Genomic DNA, 27,959 nt, shown 5'->3' with positions numbered 1-27,959 from the left:
GCCCCTAGCATACAATAAAGTAATTTACAAAATCAATCATTATTTGTAGGCATGGCATAAGCCAGTTTGATCATAGGATCTCATGCTAGCAACTCTAATGAATTACATTTTTCTCTAAGGTGAGAGACTTCACGTTTGTATTTGGCTAATTAAAAGGCATCCCCGGTGACAGCTGACCAATAAGAATCTTCTCCTACTATGTTCTGAGTTTCCATTTGAAGTACCTGGGATTGTGACAGGCACCATCAGTATAATATTTACTAAGTGAATGGATGAACAAAGGCGTGAACAAAGAACATGAGAAGCATGTGTCTTGGTTGAAAGCCTAGGCATAGGAGTTAGGGCGATCTAGTGAAACACTGGCTGCACAATGTGTGAATTCTACACTATCTTTAACAAGTTAATCCCCTGATCCTCTATTCCTCACATAGAAAGGTGAAGATAACCACTGTACAGGACTTTTTCTTGTGAATTAAATAAGATTAAAGTGGAAATTATCTACTCTAAACTCAGCATACATCATCTCAGTAGATGGAAGCTATTCCTATTTTTATATTGGTGTAGGGAGGAAGGGACTGGACCTGCCTTGGCTGAGCCTACCAGGCTGGGCTGACTCCCCAGGGGAGACCTTGCCTTAGAGGAGGTGGGAATGGGGGGTGGGTTGGGGGGAGGGCTGGGGGTGGGAGGAGGGAGGACAGGGGAATCCATGACTAATAAGTGAAATTAAGTTAATTATAAAATAAAAAATATTCTTTTTAAAAAGTGAGGGAAGTAGACACTGAGGGAAAAGTCTCCTTTCTATATATTTAAATAGATATTAACCAGAGTTGTAGACCAGCAGGTATTTTTTTAATCTTTTCCTTTTTTTGTATCACATTTATTATTAAGGTTAAGAAGGAAAGAAAGCATAAAAGAGACTTGTAAGTGAGCGGGGAGGTAGGAAAGAGGAGGGTAGAGACTTAGAAGGAGGCCAAGACAGAGACGAAGCCCTAAGGAGCAAGTGAGAGAGGAATGGCGAGTAAGTCCCTCCTCTCCTTGTTCCGTCTTTCACTTGGCCTCCAGCTTGATCTCCTTCTTATTGATATCCATTTGATTTCCCTTATCTTTATATACTTGAAATCCACAGCAAAAATTTGGGCTTATGGAGGGAGAAGAATTTGGCGCGATGCATGAAAAGATCCCCCACAATTCAGCTTACAGCTGCCTTAATCGTTCATTTCACTCGTGTGTTCTGAGGTTGTACCGTTGTGACATCGCTTTGGTGCACTGTGCCATGACTTATTTTTATGCTTGTCAGCCAATTCCTTCCCTTGCCCATTTGTCTGCATGTCAACCCCTGGACCCTTGTAGAAACCCAGCTCAGAGGTGTGCTGCTGTGTGAAATCTTTCCTTGAGCCACCAGATGAGATCAGAGGTTTGGGGGGGGGGGGGACCTTGCACCAGGTCTCCCATGCCTGGAGCTCACCACACTCATCACTTTCTGTCTACAGGTAGCAATTAGAGGTGCTAGGCTGTGAGAACTACCAGTGCTAATTGTGGGATGTTCCCAGAGGAAGTGAAAGCTGGAAACTCCACTGTACCATTGCATAGTACGGTGTGCACCATCGCTGGCATCCATTCAAAACAAAACAAAACTATAATTGTTGGTCCATAAGATGCTGAGCTGCACATAAGGAGAAGATTGTACAGTGTAGTAGCACCTCCCAATTTAGTGCCGTAGACCCTCAGTGCCTCATGAATACAATTATTAGGAATTTACTATCCTCAAGTCACTTTAAAAAATACATGCAAATGTTTCTTTAGAACAGCCCCTCTAGTATGTTACTGTCCCAGGGTAATTGTTTCCATGATGCAGAAATATGCATGTCTGTGTTTAATGTGTGACACTATTTAGTTGATTTGTTCTAGTGATTAAAACCATATCCTAGGAGTTGTTGGAACTGATGTCAGAGCTGAATGCATCTGAAGTCGAGTACTCAGGTTATGAAGGAGTTGGCCAGTGCCTGGGAACATTCTGGAGCTTGTGTTGGTTCTACCTGAACCTATGTTTTTGACCCTGGGTCACAATTTCTAACCTCGTTTCAAACAGGAGGCTGTTCCTGGGTAAAAAGTCATTTAACTTGACGTCACAGCAAGCAGGAACAGATGGTCAACACTATGTTACAAAGACACCATCGAAAGAGATTCTACATCATGTTCACAGGAACCACCAAACTAAAACCAGTACCTCCACACCTAGGAAAGAAAAGCCCATGCCAAGAGGAAGCATCTGGAAAGACAGAGAGCATAGTAGTTGAAATTGGTAGTTCCTTCCATTGTGAACTCTAAAGTATGTCTGCTATGGGGTAGCACACCTTAAACTGACCATTTAATAGAATTAATAAAAATTTCAGAATGAAACATTTAGTTGGATTTAGAAGTAAGATTTCAGGTTCGCTACTGCCCATAGGAAAACACAGCTCTTGCCTCAAAGAGAATAAAAAAAAAAGCCTATGTGGGAGTCAATATGAACACCATGGCCCAGAAACATCAAGTCAGGTTACCCCAAGTCATGTGTCCAACACGGTAACATTTTTATGATGTTTCTATAGTAACAGAACACAAAGTCACAAATCAATTTTTTGTTTGGTGGACACTAGCCATTTATTGGCGCTTCCCCAAAAAAAGAGTTCACTTGACAGTCTCAAGGATGCTAGGGCAGATGCAGAGCTTGGGTTATGAAGAGAGCCTAAGATAAATAGATTTCAGACAGGCAACATTTCAGCTGTCCATAGTCACAAAGTTCTTATCAGTCAGTTAGCCTTGTAGAGTCTTTAACACAGGTGTGCCTCCCCACCCCACACCCCATCCCCCACCTCTGCCACCTGACCACACCCTGAGAACTTTGGTTCACACAGATGAACCTGCATCAGTTTGTTTCCAAGCTGCCTGGGGGCTTGTTTTCATCCCCCTGAACGAGGTGACAGGCCTCACTGATTCTGAATTCGCAGTGACCCCAAGAGTTGTTCCTGCCCTCATCTACCATTGGGCGTACATTCAGAGTGCCGAAGTCAGCTGGACAGTGGTACGCCAGTGTCTTGTGGTTTTTCCCGTTTTTATGATGTTACCCTTTCTATCACTTCCAATTATATGACTTCATTTTTTAAACCTGGAAGTTCCTTCTTGTTTTATCACCAAATAAAGATTTCTCAATTTAATCCCCTTTTATTATGTAAGTGACCAAGGTCAAAAAAAGAAAATTCAAGTTGTAATCTGAGTGTGCAGTTTTTTTATGCACGAGGGCAGGGCTTCACGTTGCTTTATTCTTGCTGGACCTGTCACCCTGATGGACTTCATGAGGGACTCCTTCACCCCATCCTCTCAGGCAGGGTCAATCACACATCTCCTCTTGCCCTTAGTCTGGGTGCACCAAGGCACCCAAGTGCACACTGACATGGGTACACACACAAGGATGTTCACAAGCATATAAGCAGGGATATCTTTCAATTTGTGATCATCTATTATCATAGGAATGTAAGAACCTAGATACCCTAACATGAAAGAGGAACCCAGTTATCTGGTACGTGATGGACCTATGGTGTTGAGAACCCCATGGAGCCTGCCTGTGCCCTCCAGATGCACAAAGATGGACACTGGAGTACTTCTTTCTCTTTTACTGAACAAAACTGCTTATGCCCCACATTCCAAAGCTGGCTTTTCTTCTAATGGTAAGAGAGAAGTACTCCCCTATGGGGTAGGGTGTTTTGTAGAAGAGAATGAGGAGAGAAATGGCAGAGAGCAGTCTCTGAATCTTATTTGTTACCTCTGGTTTTGAGTGCTGTGATTACAGCTCTCAGTTCTGGGTACATAAAATGATCTCAAGATGACCTCAGGTTCACCCATCTCTCTATTCCCCTGATTTTGTGCCACTATATGTAGTTTTATCCTTCTCTGAGTCAATAATAAAGATTTTAAAAAAAAACTTCTCTTTGTGTATAGGTTGCTGGTTGCCATCACAAATAATCATAAAGATCTTACAGTCCGTATCCATGTGCAGCATAAACCTGTTTCTTTAATACTGTTAAATAACAGTACATTCTTCCTATATAAGTATCTGGACTTGCTACTTGCACACCTCTCCATATTTTTGGCAAAAACACATCTATTCACAAATAACCTAGTAGTTCTAGAATTTATCAACAAACTATTCTAGGGCATCTCAGTGTACAAACTGTATTTGTGTTAATCAGTTCATGGTTACTCTAACAAACCCTGAGATGATCAACTGACAGGAGTAAAAGGTTCTTTTGGCTCTTAGCTTTTGAGTTTCAGTCCATAATTAGCTGGCCCTGCTGCTCTTGGCAGGGATGTGAGGCAGAGCAAAGCCATGAATTACCTCATGGCCAAGAAGTGACGCACAGAAAGAGAAGGGACCAGGTTCCCGCAGTGCCTTTCTCATGCACACTCCTGGTGACCTGAATACCTCCCACCACATCCCACCTCTTCAAGTTTCTACCATAGCCCAAGAGCCTCAAGCTGGGACTCAAGCCCTTAACACATGACCCTTTGGGGGACTTCAAGTTCCTACTTATAGCCATAGCTCTAAGAATATGCAAGGTAAGCTATATGGCACAGAGCCCTGGCATTAAATATTACTAAATCACATAGTGAAGGATAGTTCCTTGTTCACTGTCCTTCTGATTCCATTAGGAAAGTCTCCGTTTCATGTTAGTGTGTCTTTACTACCCCTCTCATACTTATTAACAACCCTATTTAATACGTACAAGTCCTCATAATCAAGGTCTTGTTCAAGCAAACATGTCTGATAAACACCTTACATTGAACGAATTTCATTGTATTTGTGTTTATGGTTATTTTTTTCTTTATGGCAAGTGATATTCCATTTCTAAGGCTTAAATAGTTTCCCTTTAGATATATTTAAGAAAATGTGCACTGAATGAGAAAAAAAAATGTTTTGTCTGTTTTAAATCCAGAAGCTGTGGCAAGGCCTTGTTCTGAGTTTTTCCGCCTGGGCCATTTTGTGTTCAGAGACCTTTTCATCTATCCATGTGTACTGTTTGGACTGTGTGAGAGAAAGTAAAAATTATCTTCAACTCTGAAATTCCGTCTTTCCGTCTGGCCTCAAAAGAAACTATTAATTTATTGGTGGGTCCCTAGAAGCATCATAGGCTTTTGTACCTGGCTGTAGATTATTCAGTCCTGATATATGTGCAAAACAAACTCAGAACATCAGCCTTCGACAGCACTAAGTCACTCCATCCCCTTATTCTGCACAGTGTGATTTTAAGCATCAGGATGTGCAAGTCTCCCACCTGAAGTCTGTGATAAGGAGGCACAGGACCCACACTAGGTCCCACAGGCCAGCCTTCTAATTGTCTTGGATCGCTACACCACACTGTTCCTTTCAGCATCTTCTGCAAATGCTCTTTTTGCCTCCTCTCTCCTCTGTCTCTTCACTCATCATGTACCAGGTAAATCACAAGGCGTTCTATGTGTCCATGTCTCTGTTGGGTCTGAGGACTGCTCTGTGTGTAGGGAGACCCTACCCCATGTATCCAGTCTGTGTTAGACCTTGGCCACACGATGTTGATCAGTTCATGGCAGAAGTCACTCTGCTGCACCACAGGGAACTTATCCATACCCATTAAGAAGACACACAGATGCAATGGCCATGAGAGTTTCATGCTTCCCTATTTAGGATATAGTCTTCCCAGTACAACTTGTCATCAAAAGTAGCAACAATTAATAACAAGGTTTGGTACATGATAACTACTTATATCTTAGACCAGTATTTCCTAAGACAAAGCTTCTATATTGATCAGATACAGTGTTGACTCATTTGGCAGTCAACCATCCCCATAGTACTTAGAAACAAGTCAAACTCCAAAGCGCGAATTTAGTCTTATCAATAAAAACCAGGAGTCAAATATCAGGGTAATAACCTGAAAGATCAGAGAAGCAAAGGAACAACCACTAGTGACTTCTTACCTTTCTGAATCCTCTGATCAAAGGGCACCGAGATCCTGTGCTGGGATCAAAGGTGTGAGCCTCCCAAGTGCTGGGATTGAAGGTGTGAGCCTCTCAAGTGCTGGGATTAAAGGTGTGCACCATCATCATCATCATCATCATCATCATCATCATCATCATCGCCCACCTCTATGGTTAACTAGTGGCTAGCTCTGCCCTCTCATCTCCAGGCAAGCTTTATTTGTCGGAACACAAAATATCACACAAAACTCAGTCACGCAGGAGTTGTTCACCGACAATTGTGTTAGTCTCTTTTCTCTGCTATAATTAATTACCTAAGGCAGATAAACTTTATAAAGGGAAGGGGTGTATTTAACCCATAATTCTAGAGATTCAACCCTGATGATAACACCATGATAGGTGATATCTCAAGCTGGAATGTAAGCAGATGGAAGAGACCACATTTCTATACAGAAAGATGGGGTTTCATAAATCCTTCCAAAAGCGTGCCTCCAATGACGTGAGGACTTCCTGCTAATCTCCACCTCTTAAAGAACCACTGTCCCTGCTTCACTACAGGGAAGGCCGTATCTCCTAGCACATGAGCCCTTGGGGAACAAGCCCACATCCAGATCATAGTAACAACAACTTTGAAGAATAACCCAGTGCAATTCTTCAGAGCTGGTGACCAAACTGTCTCCATGTTTCCTTCTCCAAAATGGATCTACCTCTACCTAGGAACACTGTAGAATTACCATTCTTCACTCTGCTTCCAGCTACCCATAACTGTCACCACGCCACTGCATTGTGGCTGCATGGTGGCTGATTTTATTGTTTACTGCTATTGAGATGACAGTATGCCACAGGGACTACAAGACAATTCTTTTTTTTTTTTTTCTGCAATAAAGACATTGCGGGTTCTTATGACCTTCAACTAAAATAGTTTGGACAGTTGGAAGACAATGTCCACGATCTGTGTCACAGGGTTACGAAGTCTGGTATTATCCAACTGGGTATCTTTTTAAAACACAGTTCTGGAACAGGCCTGATGACACCGTTCTATAATTCCAGCTACTTGGAGCTAAGGCAGAAGGACCAAAAGTTCAAGGCCTACTTAGACTGGAGAGCTTGTTCAAGGTCAGCCTCAGTGACTTAGTGAAAGCTTGTATTAAAATAAAAAGTGAAAGGAGGTGGAAAGGTAGGGATATAGCTCAGTGGTAGAACTCTTGCTTAGGATGTGTGAGGCCCTATGTTCATACACATGCGTGATTCTAATGCAAAGAGACGATTTGGAGGTGGGCTCAGAACAACCTGTTTTTAAATCATCCTTCCAAACCTAGCAGCTCTGGGATACTCTTTGCAAGATAACCTGAGCATTTTGTTGTCTCATCTGCAGAATGAATTTAATAGTATCCTCTTAGAACATGATTTCAAAAGTATCACAACAGATATTTATTATGTGTCCTATATGCCAGGGTCTTCTCTAAGTGCTACTAGCTAGCCCAGCAAGCCAAAATGCAAACTCTCCATTCCCATGAAGCCATGGTCCTAATTGAAAATATATCTTGTCCTTGAGTGGAGTGTGCTCAAGTCCTTGAGGTGGAGTGCTACCTGGGAGTCAATTGGCACTGGGGTTCTTGTCCATATAGTTCTAAAGTAAGCATCCTTCTTGCTGCTCCAGAGTTAACCTTCCAGCTCAGTTATTGCAGGAGCGTACATAACTTACCAATTTTTTTAGTTCATGAAACTTTATAAGACATTGATATTTGGGGTAAATACTTGACACTGTGTTTGTTTTATTGATAGATACTATTTATTTATAAGTAGGAATAATTTGTACCAAAAATGTTTGGATGGGTGACTGTATATTCTTTTGTGCATGAAAATTATGAATGATGAAATGTTACCTTGCTTAAAAAAAATACCTCCCTTGTGATTTGCCACTGGCCACGTCTTCATATGTGCAGCTAGCCACATGAAAGTCCCTTGTCAGTGGCCAGGTCACTGATGGAATCCATTGCCCCCTTTTTCATACATAAGATGCTGGTGACACAGTGGTCTATCAGATCTTCCTTTTCTCAAACCACTTCCTGTCTGGCATCAGCAAAGCACACTGTGACCTTGCCAAGTACAACATCTGATCATCAGCAGGCATGCTAGGTACAAGAAAGTAACTGGGCAACTGAGCATATTTGAGTCCGTTGTTTACACTAAGTTCATAGAAAAGTGGCTCAATTTTCTACTCACTTTGGATCAGTGGATGAAGAAGTAGAGTTTAGAAATTCCTTCATAATAACCAGTCCAAATCATAATGCTGTCACTTATAACCCACCCAGGCCTTCAGGGTCAACATTGTGCTCAGAGTAAAAGTACAGTTTGCAGATCTTTTTCTGTGTAACATTTGACAAGACATGCATTTTGATTTTTATACTGTAATATTACTGCTGATATCTCAAACTGTTGGTGAAATTCCCAGCCAGTGTCATCTGAGGTAACTAGATTGAAAGGGAAAAACAATAGAATCCATCTCTAAAATGCATTCCGTCTCTGCATTAGCACACAGTACCTCTTGCATAGTTCACTACAGAGGTGATTGTACTGTTTCAAAATAACAATATTAGGGAAGATAAAAGATGGAATAAAAAAGCTAGCCATCTGTGGAGTCACTCACCTTATACTCATGGAATGTCACACTCTTGCTAATGAATACTCAGAGATAGATGGGATGTAGAAGAGAATTCTGAGGCCAAGAATGTCCAGCACTTGAATACTTACTACAAAACCACATCTTTCTATTTTCTCTATGAATATGAGCCAGAAACCTTTTCCAAAATTACTTATCTTGATATCCCCAACGTGTCTTTCACCTGCCAACACTTACCTGCCACCTGATTCCATTTTGCTAAAATGCTAGAGTTTGAAAATCCTAACATTCAATTTCCTGCCTTTTCCTTGACTATGTAAACAATACAGCACGATCAGGACAAAGAGTTTTTCACGGCTGTTCAGGAGGCGCTAAATAGAGTTGAAACTTACTGATGGCTCCATAGTCACTTCTGCCACTTTTGAACTCTGAAGAGTGTCTCCAAAGGTGGAAGATGTGGGGGTATGGGGGGCATGCAGTTTTCCATAAGACCTCAGACCATATCGTATGTCTTTCCGTCAGATTCCCGTACCAAAAGTGTTTGATCTGTGGGGAATTCAGAAACTTAGTGGCTTTCTTCTTTTTATCCTTCTCAATGGGGACAGTTCCATCTCTGTCGTCCTGGCCCACCATGCTTGGTATGTACAGTAGCCACTAAAGCAGAAGAAGAAAGTACTGTTCCATTTTGCTCCTTGGGATTCTACTTTCAGATGTCACATCCACGGCTACACAGTGTGAGTGCAAACTGGTACAAACTCAACGTTCCCACATGGTGTTGCTACACACAGGATTTGACTGTCTGTGTCAGGAGCCTTGAAGTCTTTACTGCCTCTCACTCTAAAGAAGCAACTTGACATCCGAAGGAAGGGATGTACACCATGACATTTCTAATAAATGAAAAGCTGAAAGCCTTTTGTCATTTACTGCCCGAGAACAGAAATTGGTTATATAAATTTGAGAACATCCACACTGTAAATTTTAGGCAGTTTTGGTCAAGACTGGTATTCTTAACAGAATTTTGAAGTGGCATATTAAAAATCCTCAAATGTCTTCCTCAGTTTCTTTCTTCAGAGATTTAAAGTTTTCATTAAGAAGTCTTTCACGACCTTTGTTAGGTTTCTCCCTGGATATTACTGAGGCTGTTGTGAATGGTAATGGTTCCATGCTCTCTTCCTCAATGTGTTTGTTGTTGGTATATAGAAAGATTGATGGGGTTTGTAAGTTGATTTTGTATCTTGCCACCTTGAGGAAAGTATTAGTTACTTCTAGAAGTTCCCTTGTAGAATTTTTATGATGTTCCCCTGCAGATAGGGACATTTTGACTTTTTTTCCTATTTGTATCCCTTTGAATTCCTTCTCTTACCTGGTTGCTGTAGCTGGGACTTCAAGCAATATGTTGAAAAGGAGCAAGAACAGTAGCCAGCCCTGTCATGTTTCTGATTTTAATGAGATTGCTTCAAGTTTTTCTCCATTCAGGATGATGTGGGATGCTTGTCATATATAGCCTTTATGTAGAGATATGTTCTCTCCATTCATATGCTTTCTAGGACTTTTATTATGAAGCACATTGAATTTTTGAAATGATTAAAAGTAACTTTGAAAGTGTTTCACATCCTTAGCAATCAAGACAAGCAAATCAAAACTACTTTGGGATTTCACGGGACCTGAGTCAGAATAGCTAAAATAAAGGAAACAATTGGCAATTAATGCTGACCAGGATGTGGGAAAGAGGAGCCCTCCTTCACTGTTGGTGGGAATGAAAACTGGTGCAACCACTATGAAAATCTGTGTGGAGAATTCTCAAAAACCTAAAAACACATCTATCGTATGACCGAATTATAGCACGCCTTGGCATATATCTGAAGAACTCAACATCCTACCTCGGAGATGTGTTTGACCTTGTTTATTGCTGCTCTGTTCACAATATGCAGGAAATAGAAGCTGCCTAAATCTCTGGTAACTGATGAATGGATAAGAAAAATGTGGTACAAATGCACAATAGAATTCTTTTCAGATGTAAAGAAAATCATAATCATCAAATTTGCAGGTAAATGGATAGAACTGGGAAATACTAAACTGAGTGAGGTAACCCAGAGCCAGAAAGGCAAAATGCGTGTTCTCTTATTTGTGGATCTGTAGATTTGAATATATCACCTCGAGTGACCACAGAAGCTGGGAAAGTAGGAAGTGGCAGCGGGGCTTGGAGAAAGAGCTCAAGGGAGGCTAACAGTAGATCACAAGTATTTTGAAAGTGGAAAGGGAGAAATCAGACAGGACTTAACTGGATGTAGAGGAGGTAGGGTAAGGAGGAAGAAGGATAAATAACAGTAAGGATGTTGGAAAGATCATAGGGAAATACTGTGTTTATTTAAAAATATATACAGATGGTGTCAGGGCTTTTGTTATTCTAATTCTATTTGTTTATTTGTTTATTATCCTACAGGTTTTACTTATATGTTATGGCTTCTGGTTTTTTTTATTTAAATGGGATGTCTGAGTGTGCGAACGAGTGTGTCTGCATCTGTATGTGTTTCTTGTGCCTTTTCTTGGACTCTCTTACTTGCGTTTGTTTGTTTTGTCCTGTTCCAATCTGTTTCGTTTTATCTTATCATGTTTTATTATTATCCCTTAGGTGCCTGTTGGTTTCTAACAAGAGACAGAAAGGATGTGGATCCGGATGGGAGGGGAGATGAGGAAGAACTAGGAGGAGTGGAGAAGGAAAACCAATCAGGGAGAAAAAAATCTATCTTCAATAAAAGGAAAAAAGAAATGCTATTTTCATTGTATACATACATACATATATGTATATATAGATATATAGATAGAGAGAAACATATATAACTTAAATTTTAAAATATTCTTAAACTACAATACTGTGGTAAGCCCAAACCAAAACTGTCCTCACAGTGTGATCTTACCTATGTATAGGGAGTATGCATAGAAAAGAAAAAATAGCACACGCAACTGTAACAACAATGCTTGTGTTCGTTGTTGCCTTGACAGGGTCTAGACTCACCTGGAGACGGACATCTATACATGCCTAGGGGAAGGGGTATCTTGATTATGCTATTTGATGTGAGAAGACCCACCTCAATTGTGAGCAGGACCATCCCCTAGGCAGGGGATCCTAGACTGTATAAAATGGAGAATGAGCTGATCATGCAAATGTGCTTAACTGTCCATCTCTTGGTCTCTCTCTTTTCTTCGGTCTCCCTCTTTTTTTTTTCTTTGTGCCCTCTTATGTTATAAAACTTTCCCATTGTGAATATCAAATAAAATAAAATTTCAAAACTTTAGGTACAGACAAAAAAAAAATACTCATCGAGCAGTTGCTGCAGTACGTATTTTTATATCCATGCTCTCATGGGAGAGCTGTGCACGGCTGTCTGTTGTGGGTCTTTCAGGGGAATTTATACCATTCGTTCTCCTGCTGGAGAGAAATTACTGTAAAGAGGCCATGATAAGAATCTTCCCCATTCTTTTCCAGCACACAACGGTTTTACCCTTTATATTAATCGAGATGAGGACATCCCACCATCAGTATCCCAGCAGGAGCAGTGGACTCGCCGCCATATGCACCTTCTCCGTGGGCTATATATTATGGTAAGGACCGTGCCTGCTGGGCGTTTATACTGTATTCGATTCTGCACTGCTAAATTTGAGCACAGATTGCATTATGGATATAATCACTAACAGATTCACACTGCGTGCCTCATTTGGTCCAAGACCTGGGCTTTGTCTTGTTTCCCCAGATGCTTATATTTTTAGAAATATATGCCAAACCTCACACAGCAGGAATTTGTTGAACAATCCCATGTAAGCAGTGTGCCTTCCAAGACTACGTTTTTCAACTTGTTTTCAAACTAAATGTTTTTCTTGGACACTAGTTTTATAGCTTAAAGGCTTTTTCTTTTGCTGGGGATTTTGTTTTTTGTTGTTGCTTTTGTTGGGGAAGTAGGGGTTCTAACAAACCCTAGCAAATGAACGAACCTTTGTAAGTGAAAATGTACATTTTTATGGACCTACTTAAAACCTATCAAAAATGATCCATTATAAGTAGAATGCATTTAACTTACTTGTTTTTGGATATTGGGGTAAATAAACCACAAGGGATCACCATGTGATCTGTTGGGCACACTGAAGTCCCAAGCATGGGGTGCCAGATTTATCTGATAAGAATTTTTGTTTCATGTTACTTCAGTTTTTATCATGTTTCAATACTTCACTATACTCATTTATCCTAAAACAGAGAATTTTTAAATTTCTCTTTATAAGTCCACGTCCTCTTTGATATATTGACACAGAAAGAGGGGATTCCTCCTGTGAGCATCTCGGCCTCTTGGGACTCTCTTCTCCTAGGTTCTGCGGTCACCATCCCCTCTTCTAGGCCTGGAGCACTGGATAGCATTCTTCCAAATACCTCACATGGATTTTAATCCTGCTCAAATCCTAAGCTCTTTTGGGGGCCCAGTCTCCATGGAGCATTTTGCTCCATCCTGCCTAGAGATGGAGAAGAGAGTAGCCAGTACAGGACTTCACAGGCTTCATCTAAACAGTAACATAATATCCCAGGCCTGAGAAGAAAGAACACTGACCACCAGGAAAAAGGAATATGTGTTTGGATATGAGTGATACTCAGAGTCCAGACCTCAGAATAAGCAGGTAATAGAGTTTACCCTATCTGCCTCTGGCCAGACCACCAACTTGTGAAAGACTAGTTAGTCATGAAGACTTGAGAAGTTTGTTTTCCTAATCACTTACTTTATAGATTGGTATTTTTGTTTGTTTGCTTATTTCTTTGTTTATTTGTTTTTTTTTTAATTTCCTGTCCAGAATCTTAAATATTAACTTTCTCTGATAGAAAAAGTCCAAGAAATTTGTCTCGCTGATGATATGTAAATAATGTTGTATCTTAGAAATGAACTTATGTGCTTTGTAAACATGAACTTGACATTCAAAGACTCTTGCTTTCAGAAGAATCAAATATGGAAGATGTTCAGTCATTCAAGGGTGCTGTCTGGAACTGCCTCTGGCCTTCAAAGTCAGCTCTCTTCCCTAACACTTATTTTACAAGCTCATCACTCCAGTGTGCTGGCTTACATGAGGGACAGGGAAGCTCTCTTTCTCTCTGGGAGCTGTGGTGTATTTCTGAGAATTTATTCATGTGCTGTGAAATGATCTTGCAGAGCCGGGAGGTTTTCACGAACTATGTTCTTTCTGATGGCTTTCCTTCCGCTGGGTATACAATCAGCCCACGTTCCAAAAAGACGCATGGGAAATACCACACAGTCCTCATTATAGACCCCCAAGATCCCTCGTTAAAATGAAGCATTACTCATGGTCTCTGTGCCAAGTGAGGCTTGCCAGCCCCATGTACTCCCTCAGCAAACCAGTACTTGTTTAGACATGTACTTGCATTAACCAGCAAATTCCCTCAGATTTGTTCTGAGAGAGCTTTCAAAGTAGACCTTTTTTCCCTTTGGTGTTCTGCCCTAGGCATTCATAGCTCTGCCAAAAGCTAAACAATGCCCCTCGAGCCATGTCACATTGTATAAATCCAAGGGTTTAATTGTTGTCAAAAAAGGTATTGGCTTTTGCTCCCTTCCAGACTGTCTTGGAGTCCAACGTACTAGTGACCCAACAGTGAAAGATTCAGGAAATGAAATCTTCTGATAGCATACCCATGTTGTAACTGAACATTCCAGAACCTCCCGCCAAGATGGGAGAAACCATTCCGCTTATCATGTGCTAATTATAGAATAAATGGGTCTTCTTTACAGTGCTGAGTATGGTGAGTTGACTATACCTCAGGGCTGCTGGCCAGGCTGTCTGGCTACTCTTGTTGGACTCTGGCTCTCCAATTGCCTAAGTCCCCTTTTCCATCTCGTTCTATTCTCGCCCTGAGTTTAGATTGTTGAGAAAGGAAGGAAGCAATACCTTTCGCTGGCACCACTGAGCGTGTACGTCATCTGGGTCTTCTCCAAGTTTAGCATCCCTAGGTCACTCCAGACTCCTCATAAGCATTTCTGCCTGCCTACTGAGTTTCCCTCTAAGTCACTCAAATGTTTGTCTATTTCTGAGGAGTTCTCAACTCCTTCCCCATACACCTCCCCACTGCCGTCACCTCCTACACATTTCTCTGTACCCTTTCGTAAGACGCTGAGCATGCCACATAGGCAGTTCTTACCCAGTTCACAGAGAAGGAAGGAAAGCTCACAGAGGATATTTAGCTTGCCTAAGACAAACTTCGCGCCTCTTGCCAAAACAAGAGTGCAAGCCCAGGAACATGGCTGAGTCCACACCTTTAACTATGCCCTCGGCTGCCTTCTCCTGTGTGAAGAGTCATTCTGTGGATGAATTTATTATGTGAGTTTTTGCTTTTCTGTGTGTTTTGAAGAAAACGTCAAATGCAGTCAAGTCTAGGAATTAAGCCCCATTCCTTGGGTTGGGGCTGCACTCCCCTGCTTCCCCTTTTTGGACCCCAGGATTGAAATTATGGAAGAGGATGGTATGAGTATGAGTCTGCAGGGGTTGGGGGGACCCTGTGGTGTTTTAATGGAGCCCTGAGAACAAGACTGCCATCACAGCAAAAACTTTGTTTGCTGCAGTTGGTTCTCAGAGGCTCCACGGCCAACAGCGATAAAAGCTCCTAATGTTTTCTTCTGGAGGATTTGAGAATTTCAGTTAGGGTGTTAAGTACTTTCGCTCTCTGTGATTCACTCTCCTCATTCACTCAGTCTTCACTTTAGAAATCCAAAACAACTCTAAGGGACATGAAAATATCATTTTTATTGTCTCACAGCCCTGATGGTTTTAGACAGATTCCATATTCCAAATCTCATTATCCCAAATGTGTTCATTAAACAACTTCCCAACATAAAAAAAAAAAAATAAAGTGAAATCAGAATGCAGTGTGATTTCCCTTTTATGGTCCAATCCCAAATGGTTCCAGATCTGAATTCTATGTCCCATCAAACTCATCTCAGTCACAGAATCCTGGATTATGTCTTGTTTTCTTATTGGCATCTTTCTGTATTTTCTCAAGCTCTTGCTGAAAACACATTTCTCTTTATATGCATTGTCTTCAAACACACAGAAAATTTTTTGACAAAAAAAATTACACTGTACTCTAAAACATAATATTCTTATACATGAGAAAAAAATTAGAAAGAAAATGGAATTTTAGATCACATTAAAGCCCCATTCAGTAGGATGCTTCTTCACCAGTTGAACAAATATGGCCAACGTGTAGTTGTTCTTTGACTAGAAGATTACGTTTTTCCCCGGTTCAACCTGAACAGTTTATTCTACCATAACGGCCTTCCCTGTTGACTTTTATGTCTTTCATAGTATTTGAGATTGATTTTTTTCTTCTTCTTCTTCTGATTTTCTGGAATTACAGAACTGCGCCCAAGCTCAAAGAGCCGGGTTATAAGTGCCTCACATTCTAGAGTGAAATATCTCTCCTGGGGCTCATGAAGGGTAAGAGTAGGAGCGGCCAAGGACTCTGCTTCCATCCCCATCACCAAACAGCCCACTCTTCACCATGACTCTCTACACCATCTTCCCTAACCATCTGCTCCCAGCCTAGCCGGGAAAGAGGGAGAGTGCCATGGCTAATTCGGTTTGAATTCTGTGGTGCCTTCAGAAAAGGAAGCATCTCTACACACCCACTAAAGGCAGGCATGAGAGAAACCCTGGGAAGTGGTGGCGCTGTGGCTGGAATCTGATCTAGGAGCCTTACTCAGTTGTCACAGCTGAACCAGGAAGGACATGGCAGGGGAGGGGAGGGACAGCCATGGGACAGCCTGCCTGAGCCAGGGGAGGGGAGAGGAGGTACAGCATTGAGACTTCTATTGTCCTTCCACTTGTGTCTAGAGATGGGTAAGCTTCATGGGAATCTGGTTTAACAGAGGAAAGTTTGGCACTGAGGTGTCTCAGCGGCCCAATGACAAGAGCAGCCTCGAGGCAAGAAATTTTCCAAAGAGCAAACAAGTAAGTGTATGTGTGCTGCCACAGTCAGAGGTCAAGGGAACCAGCCGTGTTTCCCTGTGGTCCTCAGTGCCCCTGTTAGGAAAAGAAGAAGAAGAAGAAGAAGAAGAAGAGGAGGAGGAGGAGGAGGAGGAGGAGGAGGAGGAGGAGGAGGAGGAGGAGGAAGAGAAGAAGAAGAAGAAGAAGAAGAAGAAGAAGAAGAAGAAGAGGAAGAGGAAGAGGAAGAGGAAGAGGAAGAGGAAGAGGAAGAGGAAGAGGAAGAGGAAGAGGAAGAAGAAGAAGAAGAAGAAGAAGAAGAAGAAGAAGAAGAAGAAGAAGAAGAAGAAGAAGAAGAAGAAGAAGGTGATTAGTGAGGATTTCATGAGACTAGAGAAAGGGTAGCCCAGGGAGATGACTCAGTGGGTAAGAAGGGGTACTTGCTTTGTAATTGTGAACACTTGAGTTTGATTTCTCAGCACACGTGTGAAGAGCACTGACAGGCAGAGGCAGGCAGATCCTGAGAGGTTCCTGGCTAGCCAGCCTATCCAAAATGATGAACTTCCGGTTCAGTGAGTGACCTCCTCTCCAGGCAGTAGGAGGTGGAAATTGATAGAGGAAGGAAGACACCTGTCAAACTGCCCTGGCCTTCACGGGTACATGCAAGGGTGCATACACCCGTCCCACTTGTGTTCATGCCACGCGCCACACACAGGTACAACACACACACAATAATCAGAAATTGGCACACAATGGCCACCGTATCACTGGCGCTCTGTGTAGTAACCATTGTCGGTCTCTTCATTCTCTGAGCATGCTAGGTCACTGAGGCCCCTGAGCGCCCTTCCCCATTGCTCCATTCCTCAGAGGTGAGGGTCAGGCTTAGTCTAGACGTGGGTATACAGATGTTTCAGATGCTCTGTTCAGCTCCTGACTCCCTGGGATCTTGGGAAAAAATTCCTGCTCCCCTCATGGCCTCATTTTTGCCTACTATAAATGGGAATAAGCATCTGCCTCTCAGAATTGTGAAGACTAATGAACACATAGGGACCCTCAGGAAAGTCTTGCATTCTCTCTAGGCAAAAGAAAAAAAAATACTGCATGTCTGCAGAGTCTCTTTCTCATCCAACTTTTTTTATTTCCATTTTGCGCCCTGTTCTTCTCATGGGTCTTGATCCTCCTTCATGCTGATTGTCTCTGCAGCTTATTAGGAATGTGGAAAGCGTTTTTCTGAAATGTTCCTATGGTTCATGTATTAAGTTATTTCCAGAGCTCAGTTTTCCCCTGAGAGTTGAGAATGTCATTGCTTTCCCATTATTCCAATCTGCTCATTTTTCACAAGCACTTGGTTGAGAAGGCATTGTTTTCTTGTATTCTAACAAGAAGTCTCCGTGGACAACTGACAGTTTGCTCCAGGTCCCTCAGAGTATTCATTGTGGCATGGGGCAGGTGAGTTTTCTAGCTCTCTCATCTACCCCAAACTCCATGTTGGAGTTTTTCAGAACCCAGTACCAACTCCTCGTTCATTCTTCCCATTGTCAGCCTGTCTCTCCTGTGACTGCGAAACCTCCCTCCATCTCAGGCCATCAGCTCAGAAACTCTCCTAAGCTTGTACCATATCTACTCGTTTAGCAATTGCAAACCCCCTCAGGCCATACCTGATCTCCCCATCCCTTCCCTCCACCAGCATCATCACCCACCTGGTGTTCATGTCGGAAACACACCGGATATCCTGAAGTCATCTCTCTGGTGCCAACAACAGACCACCAGTTGCCAGGCGTTGTGCATCCCGGGCATCTTCAGAATCCTCACTCTTTGCTCTGCCTCTTGGGTAACACTGTGATCCAGGTTCCTGAGCCACTCTTGTTCTCCTGTCTGTCCACAGATCACATCACTTTTTTTTTTTTAAGTGCTCTGAGTGTGTAGATTTCTCTTCGCTCCTATGGACTAAGTCGTGGTCATAGCTTAGTCATCCAGCCACTGTGACCTCTCTGATTGTAAAGCACAGTAAGTTCCTCCCAGCTGTGACACTTTCTCTTTCTCCATACCTCCACCCAGATCACTTCTTTGCTGTGGGATGGTCTGTATGTCAAGTGTGTTGCTGATTGGTCAATAAATAAATCACTGATTGGCCAGTGGCCAGGCAGGAAGTATAGGCGGGACAAGGAGGAGAATAAAGATGGGAAGTAGAAGGCTGAGTCAGAGAGACACTGCCAGCCTCCACGATGACAAGCAGCATGTGAAGATGCCAGTAAGCCACGAGCCACGTGGCAAGGTATAGATTTATGGAAATGGATTAATTTAAGCTGTAAGAACAGTTAGCAAGAAGCCTGCCACGGCCATACAGTTTGTAAGCAATATAAGTCTCTGTGTTTACTTGGTTGGGTCTGAGCGGCTGTGGGACTGGCGGGTGAGAGAGATTTGTCCTGACTGTGGGTCAGGCAGGAAAACTCTAGCTACACTTCTTCCAGACTAGGAGTCCCACTCTCGTCTCTCTCAGTCCTGCTCATCATTCAGGCCCCAGCCTTGGTGCCTTGTTTTCAGGGATCCTTCTCTCATGCCTCACGTTTGGTTCAGCTTCTCTGTGGAGCATTATTGGCATCTCTTATTCATTTCCATCAGGGGATTTTAAAATGAGCTAGAGTCATGGGGTTTGAGTTTTGTTTCAGTATTTGTTCTCAAAGTCCCCTCCCCTTACTGTCCAGAGTAAAAGAAAGATCCGAACAAAGTCTTAAAGAAGATAGAGAGGCCAGGCAGTGGTGGTGCACACCTTTAATCCCAGCACTCAGGAGGCAGAGCCAGGCGGATCTCTGTAAGTTTGAGGCCAGCCTGGTCTACAGAGTGAGAGTTCCAGGACAGGCTCCAAACCTACACAGAGAAACCAAAAACAAAACAAAACAAGAAAGACAGCCTCCTTGTCTACAGGTTCTAAGTGTTAATCATCTTTAGACATGACAACAATCAGACTGATACAGAAAATAGTCTTACATTAGCTTAATAAAAGAAATTACGATGGTATGTGAGTTTTAAATGAAAGCAAAGTATGGATATGAATTTATTACATGAACATATATCACACCTGCCCTACACTTTGCTCAATAGTAACCACATAAAGTGTCTACAATGTCCCTGCTACCCATTTCTCTAAGATTGAATCTCAGCTTTATTGTCTCTTTCCCCACCTGCCTGATTTACTTAAATTGCCAACACAAGCTCGTAAACTTCGGGAAGAAACCCCAAAGGCCACACTCTGCTGGAGTGACAGCTCATGCGGGAGGTGATCCAGTTTATGCACTGGAAACATTTCAAGTAGAAGAGGGTTTTACTTCCTAACGGCCTCCCAGCTTCCCTGAGGGGAGCTGTCTCAGGCTTCTGAGACCCTGAGAGCACCTGGAGTCTCAGAGCATGCCCTCTGGTGGGCTGCATTTGAGGGTTTCTTCACATGCCTTTACAGTGGCTCCAGGCTCACCGTCACCATGTGGCATCCATGGCCAGCAATAACCCGGGGGGGAGACAGGTGCCTCTCTGCATTGGAGGCACAAAATAAAAAACTAATTGAAAATAAAGGTGCCAATTCAGAAGAAGAGATAGCTGGACCAGAGTAGAGGTCCGCTGTCAGGACTCACTGGAATGTAAAGTGAAGAAGAATGAAAATAACAAGCAAAACTTGTTCTCAAATCACCATAAAAAAAATTTGAACTATTACATTTAAAAGATTCCCCCTAATAATTTTCAGAGGTAGAGAAGCATCTAACTGCCTTGGATATCATTATCATATTTTTATTCTTCCATATTTGGAAATATGTAGATATGTTGATACAGAACAAAGTTCATTAACTTTCTCAAACAAGCATCTATGGAGTGCTTGCCACTCACCAGACAGTGCATAGATGGGGGAGGTAAGCAGTTTCTGGAAGCTTTTCTCTATTCACAAAGATGGTGGTCTTCTGAAGGATGCAGTAAAATAAAAAGGCAAGGTTCCATGACCTACCTAAGGGTCGTGAAAAGCTTGCCCACAGAAGTAACCTATACGGTGCTCCATCGAGGATGAACAAGAATTAGACTTTGAAAGGTCCAGAGAGAGGAAGAAGATGTCCTAGGGGCAAAAGAAAGGTCACTGTTGCACAGCCAGAGATGTGGGGTACAAACAGAGCCAAGGACTGTGGACACTTGTGTACGGCAGCAGCGTAAAGTCGACCTCAATTCTCTCCACTAATGGTGTGTGTGTGTGCATGTGTGCTTGCGTGCCTGTGTGTGTGGATGTGTGTGTGTGAGTGAGTGAGTGAGTGAGTGAGTGAGTGTGTGTGTGTGTGTGTGTGTGTGTGTGTGTGTGTGTGTGTGTGTGTTTATAGGTTCTGTGCAAATGGGGGCTAGAAGCTAACTTTGGATTTCTTCTTCAGTCAGTCCCCAGCTCCGTTTTTGAGAGAGGGGCTCTCACTGAAGCAAGAGCCCCTGGGTCCAGCTGGATTGGCTGGCCAGGATACTCCAGGGATCCACCTCTCTCAGCTGCCTCCCTAGCTCTGGGATTGCAGGTACTTTCCCCAGGCTCAGATGTTTCTCTGTAAAGGCTAGAGAGCAAATTCTCAGGTTTGCTCAGCAAACTCTTCACCACCCAAGCCATCTCCCCAGTTCTTTTTTGTTTGCTTGTTTGTTTTGTTTCTTTTTTTTTTCCTCTTCAGCCTTGTCACAACACCCTTCTTTGAGTGGGTTCTCTAGTGGTTGGCAGCTGGCTGGCTGGGTGAGTGGGTGTTTTGCCCGCTTCCCCTGCCACCCATTTTTGATGGCCGCTCCCCAGCCTGCTCTGCAGGCCCTGTTTTTCCATCCCCTTGCCGTGGCTCTAATTTCTTAGCAACCTTTTACAGCCTCCTATGCATTTCCTCACTTCTTCTTCGCAAGAAAGTTTGTTTTTAAAATTCAGATTTCATCATGTTAGTCCTTCTACTTAAAACTCCCCCCAACAGTTTGTTTTTTCCTAGTTTGAAGTTTTTTGAGGGACATTTCCATTTTGTTATCACTTTTATTTTTCTTTGCATGATGACGTGTCCCTGGGCTGTGAAATTTTCACATGAAAGCAGAAAAAGCAAATGTGTAACTCACCCCTAAAATCTGAGAATGGCATACAGAAATCTTACATAAATTGAAACAATGCATAAATTTACAGGTACAAATACAAACCATTTTGCAAGAGCCATAAGTGACTTAGCCCCATGACATCTGGTTGGAAAAACATTGGATAAGAAGTAAATGGAATCCTGTGGTTTAGATGAGCTGACTTCTCAGCTCTGCTAGGAGATTGCAAGAAAAAAGTGACAATTCATTCATAAATTCTTGCCAGCCTCTTGAGAAATCCAAGAATTGTCACGAGGACTCTGTTTAGATCTGTTCATCCTCCTAGAGGGGTGAGTAGCTCGTGAGACACTGTCAGTGAGCCAAAGAGTTGCCACTTCAGGCAAAGTCCGTTTCAGCAACACAGGACCTGTGGTTTCCCTTCGCTACCCACCACCTATATGAAATTTTAACCAAACAATCCATTAAGAAGTTTAGAAAAGTATTGGGCTGACAAGATGGCTTAAGGCACCTGTTGTCCAATGTGATGACCTGGCAGTCACACACATGTACACACAGCAGCTCCTGTTCCCTGAGTAAGACCTCCAAAAGATCAAGAACAAGGTAAAATTCTAATATGGACGGGGAAGGAGCTCTGGATACCCCACCCCGACCTGGGGAGCTAATGGCAGTTGATGGTTGTTAAATGAGAGAGTTGCTATTCTTTGTGGGAAAAGGTCAGCCATTGATAAATTGCTTATGCCTTAATGAGTATTTCTCTACCTTCCTGGTGCTACGAACCTTGAATACAGTTTCTCATGTCGTGGTGGCCCCCCAACCATAAAATTATTTCATTGCTACTTCATAACTGTAATTTTGATACTGTTTTGAATTGTAATGTAAATTTCTGATATGCAGGGTATCTGATATGTGACCCCCATGAAAGGGTTGTTGGACCTCCAAAGGGCTTGTGATCCACAGGTTGAGAACCACTGTCCTAGTGGGTGACTCCACACACATGTGCACATGAGCAGCACTAACGGTACTCAGTGTTTTCTTTTTCTTTTATGATGAAGTTGAGAAAAAGATAGATATATTGAGAGACCTAGGGGGAATTTAGAGGGGGAGAGTGTGGGGATGAATATGGCCAAGATACATTGTTTGCATGTATAAAATTTTCAGAAATTAATTCATATATAATTGGTTTGATTTAAATATAATTTTATTAGATTTTTAAAGACATTTTCTGATCTCCCAGTGTGCACTATCTCACATTTGTGTCTACACACAAGTGCTTATGCACACACACACACACACACACACACACACACACGGACACATACACTAAATGAATAAATTTAATAAAAATCTGAATAAAAAAATAATATTAGGGCCAGGTGGTGGCGCACACCTTTCACCCCAGCACTTAGGAGGCAGAGCCAGGAGGATCTCTGTGAGTTCGAGGCCAGCCTGGTCTACAGAGCGAGATCGAGGACAGGTACCAAAACTACACAGAGAAACCCTGTCTCAAAACAAACAAATAATAATGATAGAAAATAAAAAGAAATCTTTAAATTGAGTTTAGTGTGAAATCATGCTATTTGCCTTTCAGGTATCTTTATAGCAAACCCTATTCCAGGTAGATGAGTTTAACATGGACGTTAAGCTATCCCAGAACAAACTTTAAAAGAAAAACCCTCCTTTCTAGTGTATCACTTCTTTATTTGTATGACAGGAGCAAATGTCCAAGTAGGTTTAGGTTTTTCTTTTTCTCAGTTTTGAAAATTTCCTAGGTTTCAAAAGCCATACCCTGACTGAGTTAAAGGTCTTCCTGAAGTGTCCTTGTAGTAACCTTTCCATCGCATCTAACATCTACTCATCTCTAATTTTGATGTGGAGAAATCTGATGAAAGCTTTATTTCGCTGGAAAATGACCCTGTCTTAGTTTTCTATGGCTGAGTAGAGACACCATGACAAGGCAACCCATAAAAGGAAGCATTTAATTGGGGGCTTGGCTTACAGTTTCAGAGGATGAATCTATGACCATCGTGATAGGGAGCATGGCAGACAGGCAGGCAGGCATGGCATGGCACAGGAATAGTATCTGAGAGCTTAAATCTGCTCCACAAAGAGCAGTCAGAGAGTAGGGAACAGAAGCAGGAGGGAGAGGGAGGGGGGTGGATGGCTAGGCCTGACTCAGGCTTTTGAAACCTCAAAGCCCACCTCCAGTGAAACAGCTTCTCCAACAAGGCCACACCTTTCTTAATCCTTCCCAAACGGTTCACCAACTAGAGACCAAGCATTCGAATACATCTGTCTATGAGGGTTATTCTCACTCAGACCACTGCAGACCAATGACCATTCGGGACACATTGTAAAATTCAGTCTTTCTCTAAATTAAATCATAGTTTCAGCAGAGTTAAATTCATCTTGTCAAGTTTACCTTTATTCTTAACATTATTTCCAATTGCAGATGAAGGTTTCTTTATTGTAGGAAATTTTTCGCCACACCAAGGATTGAACTTTCTCTTTTTCGGTTCTTATTCAGCCCAAGATTGTACCAAAAGATGGTGCAATCCACACACAGGATCTTAGGTTCAATCAGATAGAGAATGGGAACAAAGCCACAGGAGCCCCTAGAGAGCTTGTCTGCTAAAATACATGGACAAAATCTGCAGAGGCTCCATATAATCTAGCCCCTGACTATTAGTCACCTGACTGTTATCCGCTGTTTTTTGTCCTTCAGCCACACTTAACTTTTCTCTGTCCCTCAGATATACTGGGTGTTAATCTGGGCTAAGAGAAACCCAGATAGTTCTCAAAGCATTCCTTCCAGTTTTCTGTGATGGTGCATTGGGAAGACGTTGGCACGAGACTCTACAGACTAGATAAATATCAGACTCATCCAAGACGGTGGGAAGAATGGTGTGAGATGGGTAACCTGCAGTCTCTGCTTGGGTTGGTATGGCTGTCTTTTACATTCAGCCATCAGAGTTTCTGGGTCTAGAGCCTGTGGACTCAGAAGCTATGATTCTTAGGGATTTGGGCTTGGGCAGGACTGTACCACCAGCTTTTCTGGACCTTCAGCTTCCAGACAGTGGACAGTGGGACTTCTCAACTCCTTAATCAGTGAGCCAGTTCCTCCCAAATAAACCTCCTTCTGTGGCTCTGGTGAACCCTCTAATACCCATGCCATGTTCTTCCTTCCCTTAAGACATCACATTTTTCACATTTTTCTTCTCGGCTGTCACTCTGCTTCCAATCCCATCCCCTGCCCTACTTAGCTAACACCCTCAACATCACTTCTCCCGAGAAAACTCCTGATTTCCCCATCTGTCTTAGATCTCAGTGTCCTCTTCCCAGTGGCTTGCTGGAATTGTCCCTTAAGAGTCTTCTACCCATCCAGCAGAGATGTTCTGAATGTACGAACTATGCCTCTTCTGCTTGTTGCTGTAGCCTGACCTTCGTGCACAGCGGTTCTCAATCCTCCTAACGCTGGGACCCTTTAATGCAGTTCCTCATGTTGTGCTGACCCCCAACCATAAAGTCATTTTCTTGCCATTTCACAACTGTAATTTTGCTACTGTTATGAATTTTAATGCAAATATCTGATATGCAGGATATCTGATATGCGACACCAAAGGAGTCTGGACCCACAGGTTTGGTGACATTCAGTTGGGAGACTTGCTACTGTCTGACTGTGGCTTTCTTTATGATATAAAATGATCTAAATGTGAAAATGAAGGTGTGTAAAACACTAGGCATCTGGAATTTCCTCTGTTCTATTTTGGGGCGTAGCTTAAGTTTTCCTGCCTGGCCCACAGTCAGGACAAATCTCTGTCACCTGCCAGTCCCACAGCCGCTCAGACCTGACCAAGTAAACACAGAGACTTATATTGGTTGCAAACTGTATGGCCATGGCAGGCTTCTTGCTAACTGTTCTTACAGCTTAAATTAATCCATTTCTATAAATCTATACCTTGTCACATGGCTCGTGGCTTACCGGCATCTTCACATGCTGTTTGTCATCGTGGCGGCTGGCAGTGTCTCCCTCACCCAGCTTCCTGTTCTCTCAGTTCTCCTCTCTGTTAGTCCTGCCTATACTTCCTGCCTGGCCACTGGCCAATCAGTGTTTTATTTATTGACCAATCAGCAACACATTTGACATACAGACCATCCCACAGCATTGGGGGGGGCGGTGATATAGTTTCTCCCCATCTTCTATTTTCAACAACTATCAATGTATGATAGAACTTGTTTTATCTATAATTCTACCTTGCTGTTTTTGTTTTGGAGAGAAATAATTTGCACACCACAAATTCTCCTTTAACATGTGCAATCAGTGTGTGAGGCTGTTGGTGTGTGACTACTTTAACCCCTAGACATCTGTACCATCCCCCAGGAGAATCCTTTTATCCCCTAGGCTGCAATTCCTTATTCTCTAACCCCCACTAACCACCAGCAATGACTAATCTGCTTTCACTCTACCTGCATTTGACTCTTCTGGACATTTCAAACAGATAGCACTCATACAGTGTGTGCCCTTTTATAACTGGCTTCTTTCATTTAGCATGTTGTAGTTTGTATGAGCAACTCACTCCTCTTTAGAGCTGAATAATACTTCATGTACAAACATACCACATTCTGAGTGTGTGTGTGTGTGTGTGTGTGTGTGTGTGTGTGTGTGTGTGTGTGTGTTCTGGTGCATGTGTGCATTTGGGTGCAGGTGGATATTTTGTGTGAGTGTGTGTGTGTGTGTGTGTGTGTGTGTGTGTGTGTGTATGTGTGTGTTCTGGTGCATGTGTGCATTTGGGTGCAGGTGGATATTTTGTGAGTGCGTGTGCATACATGCCTGTGTACATTGGTGCGTGCATGCATGGGACTGTGTGTACCAGAGGACAACCTAGGCAATTGTTCCTCAGGCATCATCCATCTCATTTTTTAAAAATCTTTTTAAAATGGTTGTTGTTCATGTGCATGATATACAGGGGTGAGAGTGTACACCATGAAATGGCATGTATATAAGGTCAGAAAACAGCTTCATGGAGTCTCTTCCCTCTGTTGACCTTGACATGTGACACTCAGGTCATCAGGCTTGACCGGCAGACACTTGACCTGCTGAACCATCTTTCCAGCTCCAAAGATGTAATCCAGCATGGTGTTGAACTTGTGACCTTCCCTCCTCCACCACTTCAGCACACGTTTTTTTCAGCCTGTACTGCCTCAGAAACTAAGATGGCCACAACCCGACAAGGAGCTCTCCAAGTCATCCAGGCCAGGTGGCCAGCAAGCCCCAGGAACAGACTTGATTTTTCAAGTGTGAGTTCTGGGGGATTGAGTCCTTATGCTTAAGTACTATGCAGGCTGACTATAGTACTTAACTCTCACCCCAGCCCAAACGACCATATTTCGCTTATGCAATCCTTCAATTGCTGGACAACTCTCTTACTAGAATTTTTTGGGGGGAGAGTGGGGATAGAGGTAGAACTTGGAAAGTATCAAATACACAAGTTAAAAAAAAGAGAAAGAGCTGATGGAGAAACGGGATGTTCTGATAACATGGGAAGTTCCTGGCTGAACGTAGAGAACACTGTAAGAAGAGATTCTGTCTGCCTCCTCTTCAGAGCTCCACCTATCAGCTCTGTTACACTAGTTGAAGTTCCGTGAACTCACCTCGGAAACAGGTTCATTGCTCTGCCTCAACTATTTGTTTCTGGGCCTCACAATCATTCTTAATCTATCTTTGAATCTCAGATCAGAGAGATATTGTGTCCTACAAGAAATTTTCTCTGGCACTGTGACTCACCTGTGGTTCCCCTTTCAAGGACTCACAACATCATCAGTGGCACAGCTTTGACAAACCCATACACCACACTACACCACAACTAGGCTGTAATCTTATGGGCAAGAGCTATGGCATTTCTCCTATTAGTCACATGGCCCGGGGAAATGCCTGGTGTCTGGAAGGAACTTGCTAAGTCAAAATAATTAATAGTGGAACAAAGGGATAGTGTATATTGTCGAAAACTTCAATCCAGGCCAGCATCACAATGCACACCTATAATCCAAGCACTTAGAGGCAGAAGTGGGAAGATTTTCATGTCAATGCCAAAGGAAGATCTTGTCTTAAAAAAAAAAAAAAGGCAACAACTAATAGATCGCTTGAATCCTTGCACTTTGAAGAAGCTAAGATGCAGGGCAGAACAGATGGTGGGTGCCTTTCCCACACACTGGCAGTTGCATTTCCTCAGAGATGAATTTCTATATCTTTCAAAAAAATAAGTGAGAACTAGAGTAAGTAATGTTTGTCAAAACATATTTTTCTTTCTAGAAA

At 42.5% G+C, this 27,959-nt stretch overlaps 1 protein-coding gene across 4 annotated transcripts in view; it reads left to right on the top strand.

The window, feature by feature from the left end:
* Aig1 (androgen induced 1) overlaps positions 1–27,959 on the top strand; it is a 224,868-nt gene that overhangs the window by 171,971 nt on the left and 24,938 nt on the right. For all 4 annotated transcript variants that reach the window (XM_052751081.1, XM_052751079.1, XM_052751080.1 and 1 more), the window contains one exon: positions 12,099–12,214. In XM_052751081.1, coding sequence (XP_052607041.1) covers positions 12,099–12,214 — 116 coding nt within the window. The remainder of the gene's footprint in view (positions 1–12,098; positions 12,215–27,959) is intronic.

This window comes from Peromyscus californicus, unplaced genomic scaffold (genome assembly GCF_007827085.1).
Source record: "Peromyscus californicus insignis strain IS unplaced genomic scaffold, ASM782708v3 Scaffold_22__1_contigs__length_63687245, whole genome shotgun sequence".
Taxonomy (NCBI): domain Eukaryota; kingdom Metazoa; phylum Chordata; class Mammalia; order Rodentia; family Cricetidae; genus Peromyscus; species Peromyscus californicus.
This window is presented reverse-complemented; position numbering and strand designations above follow the sequence as displayed.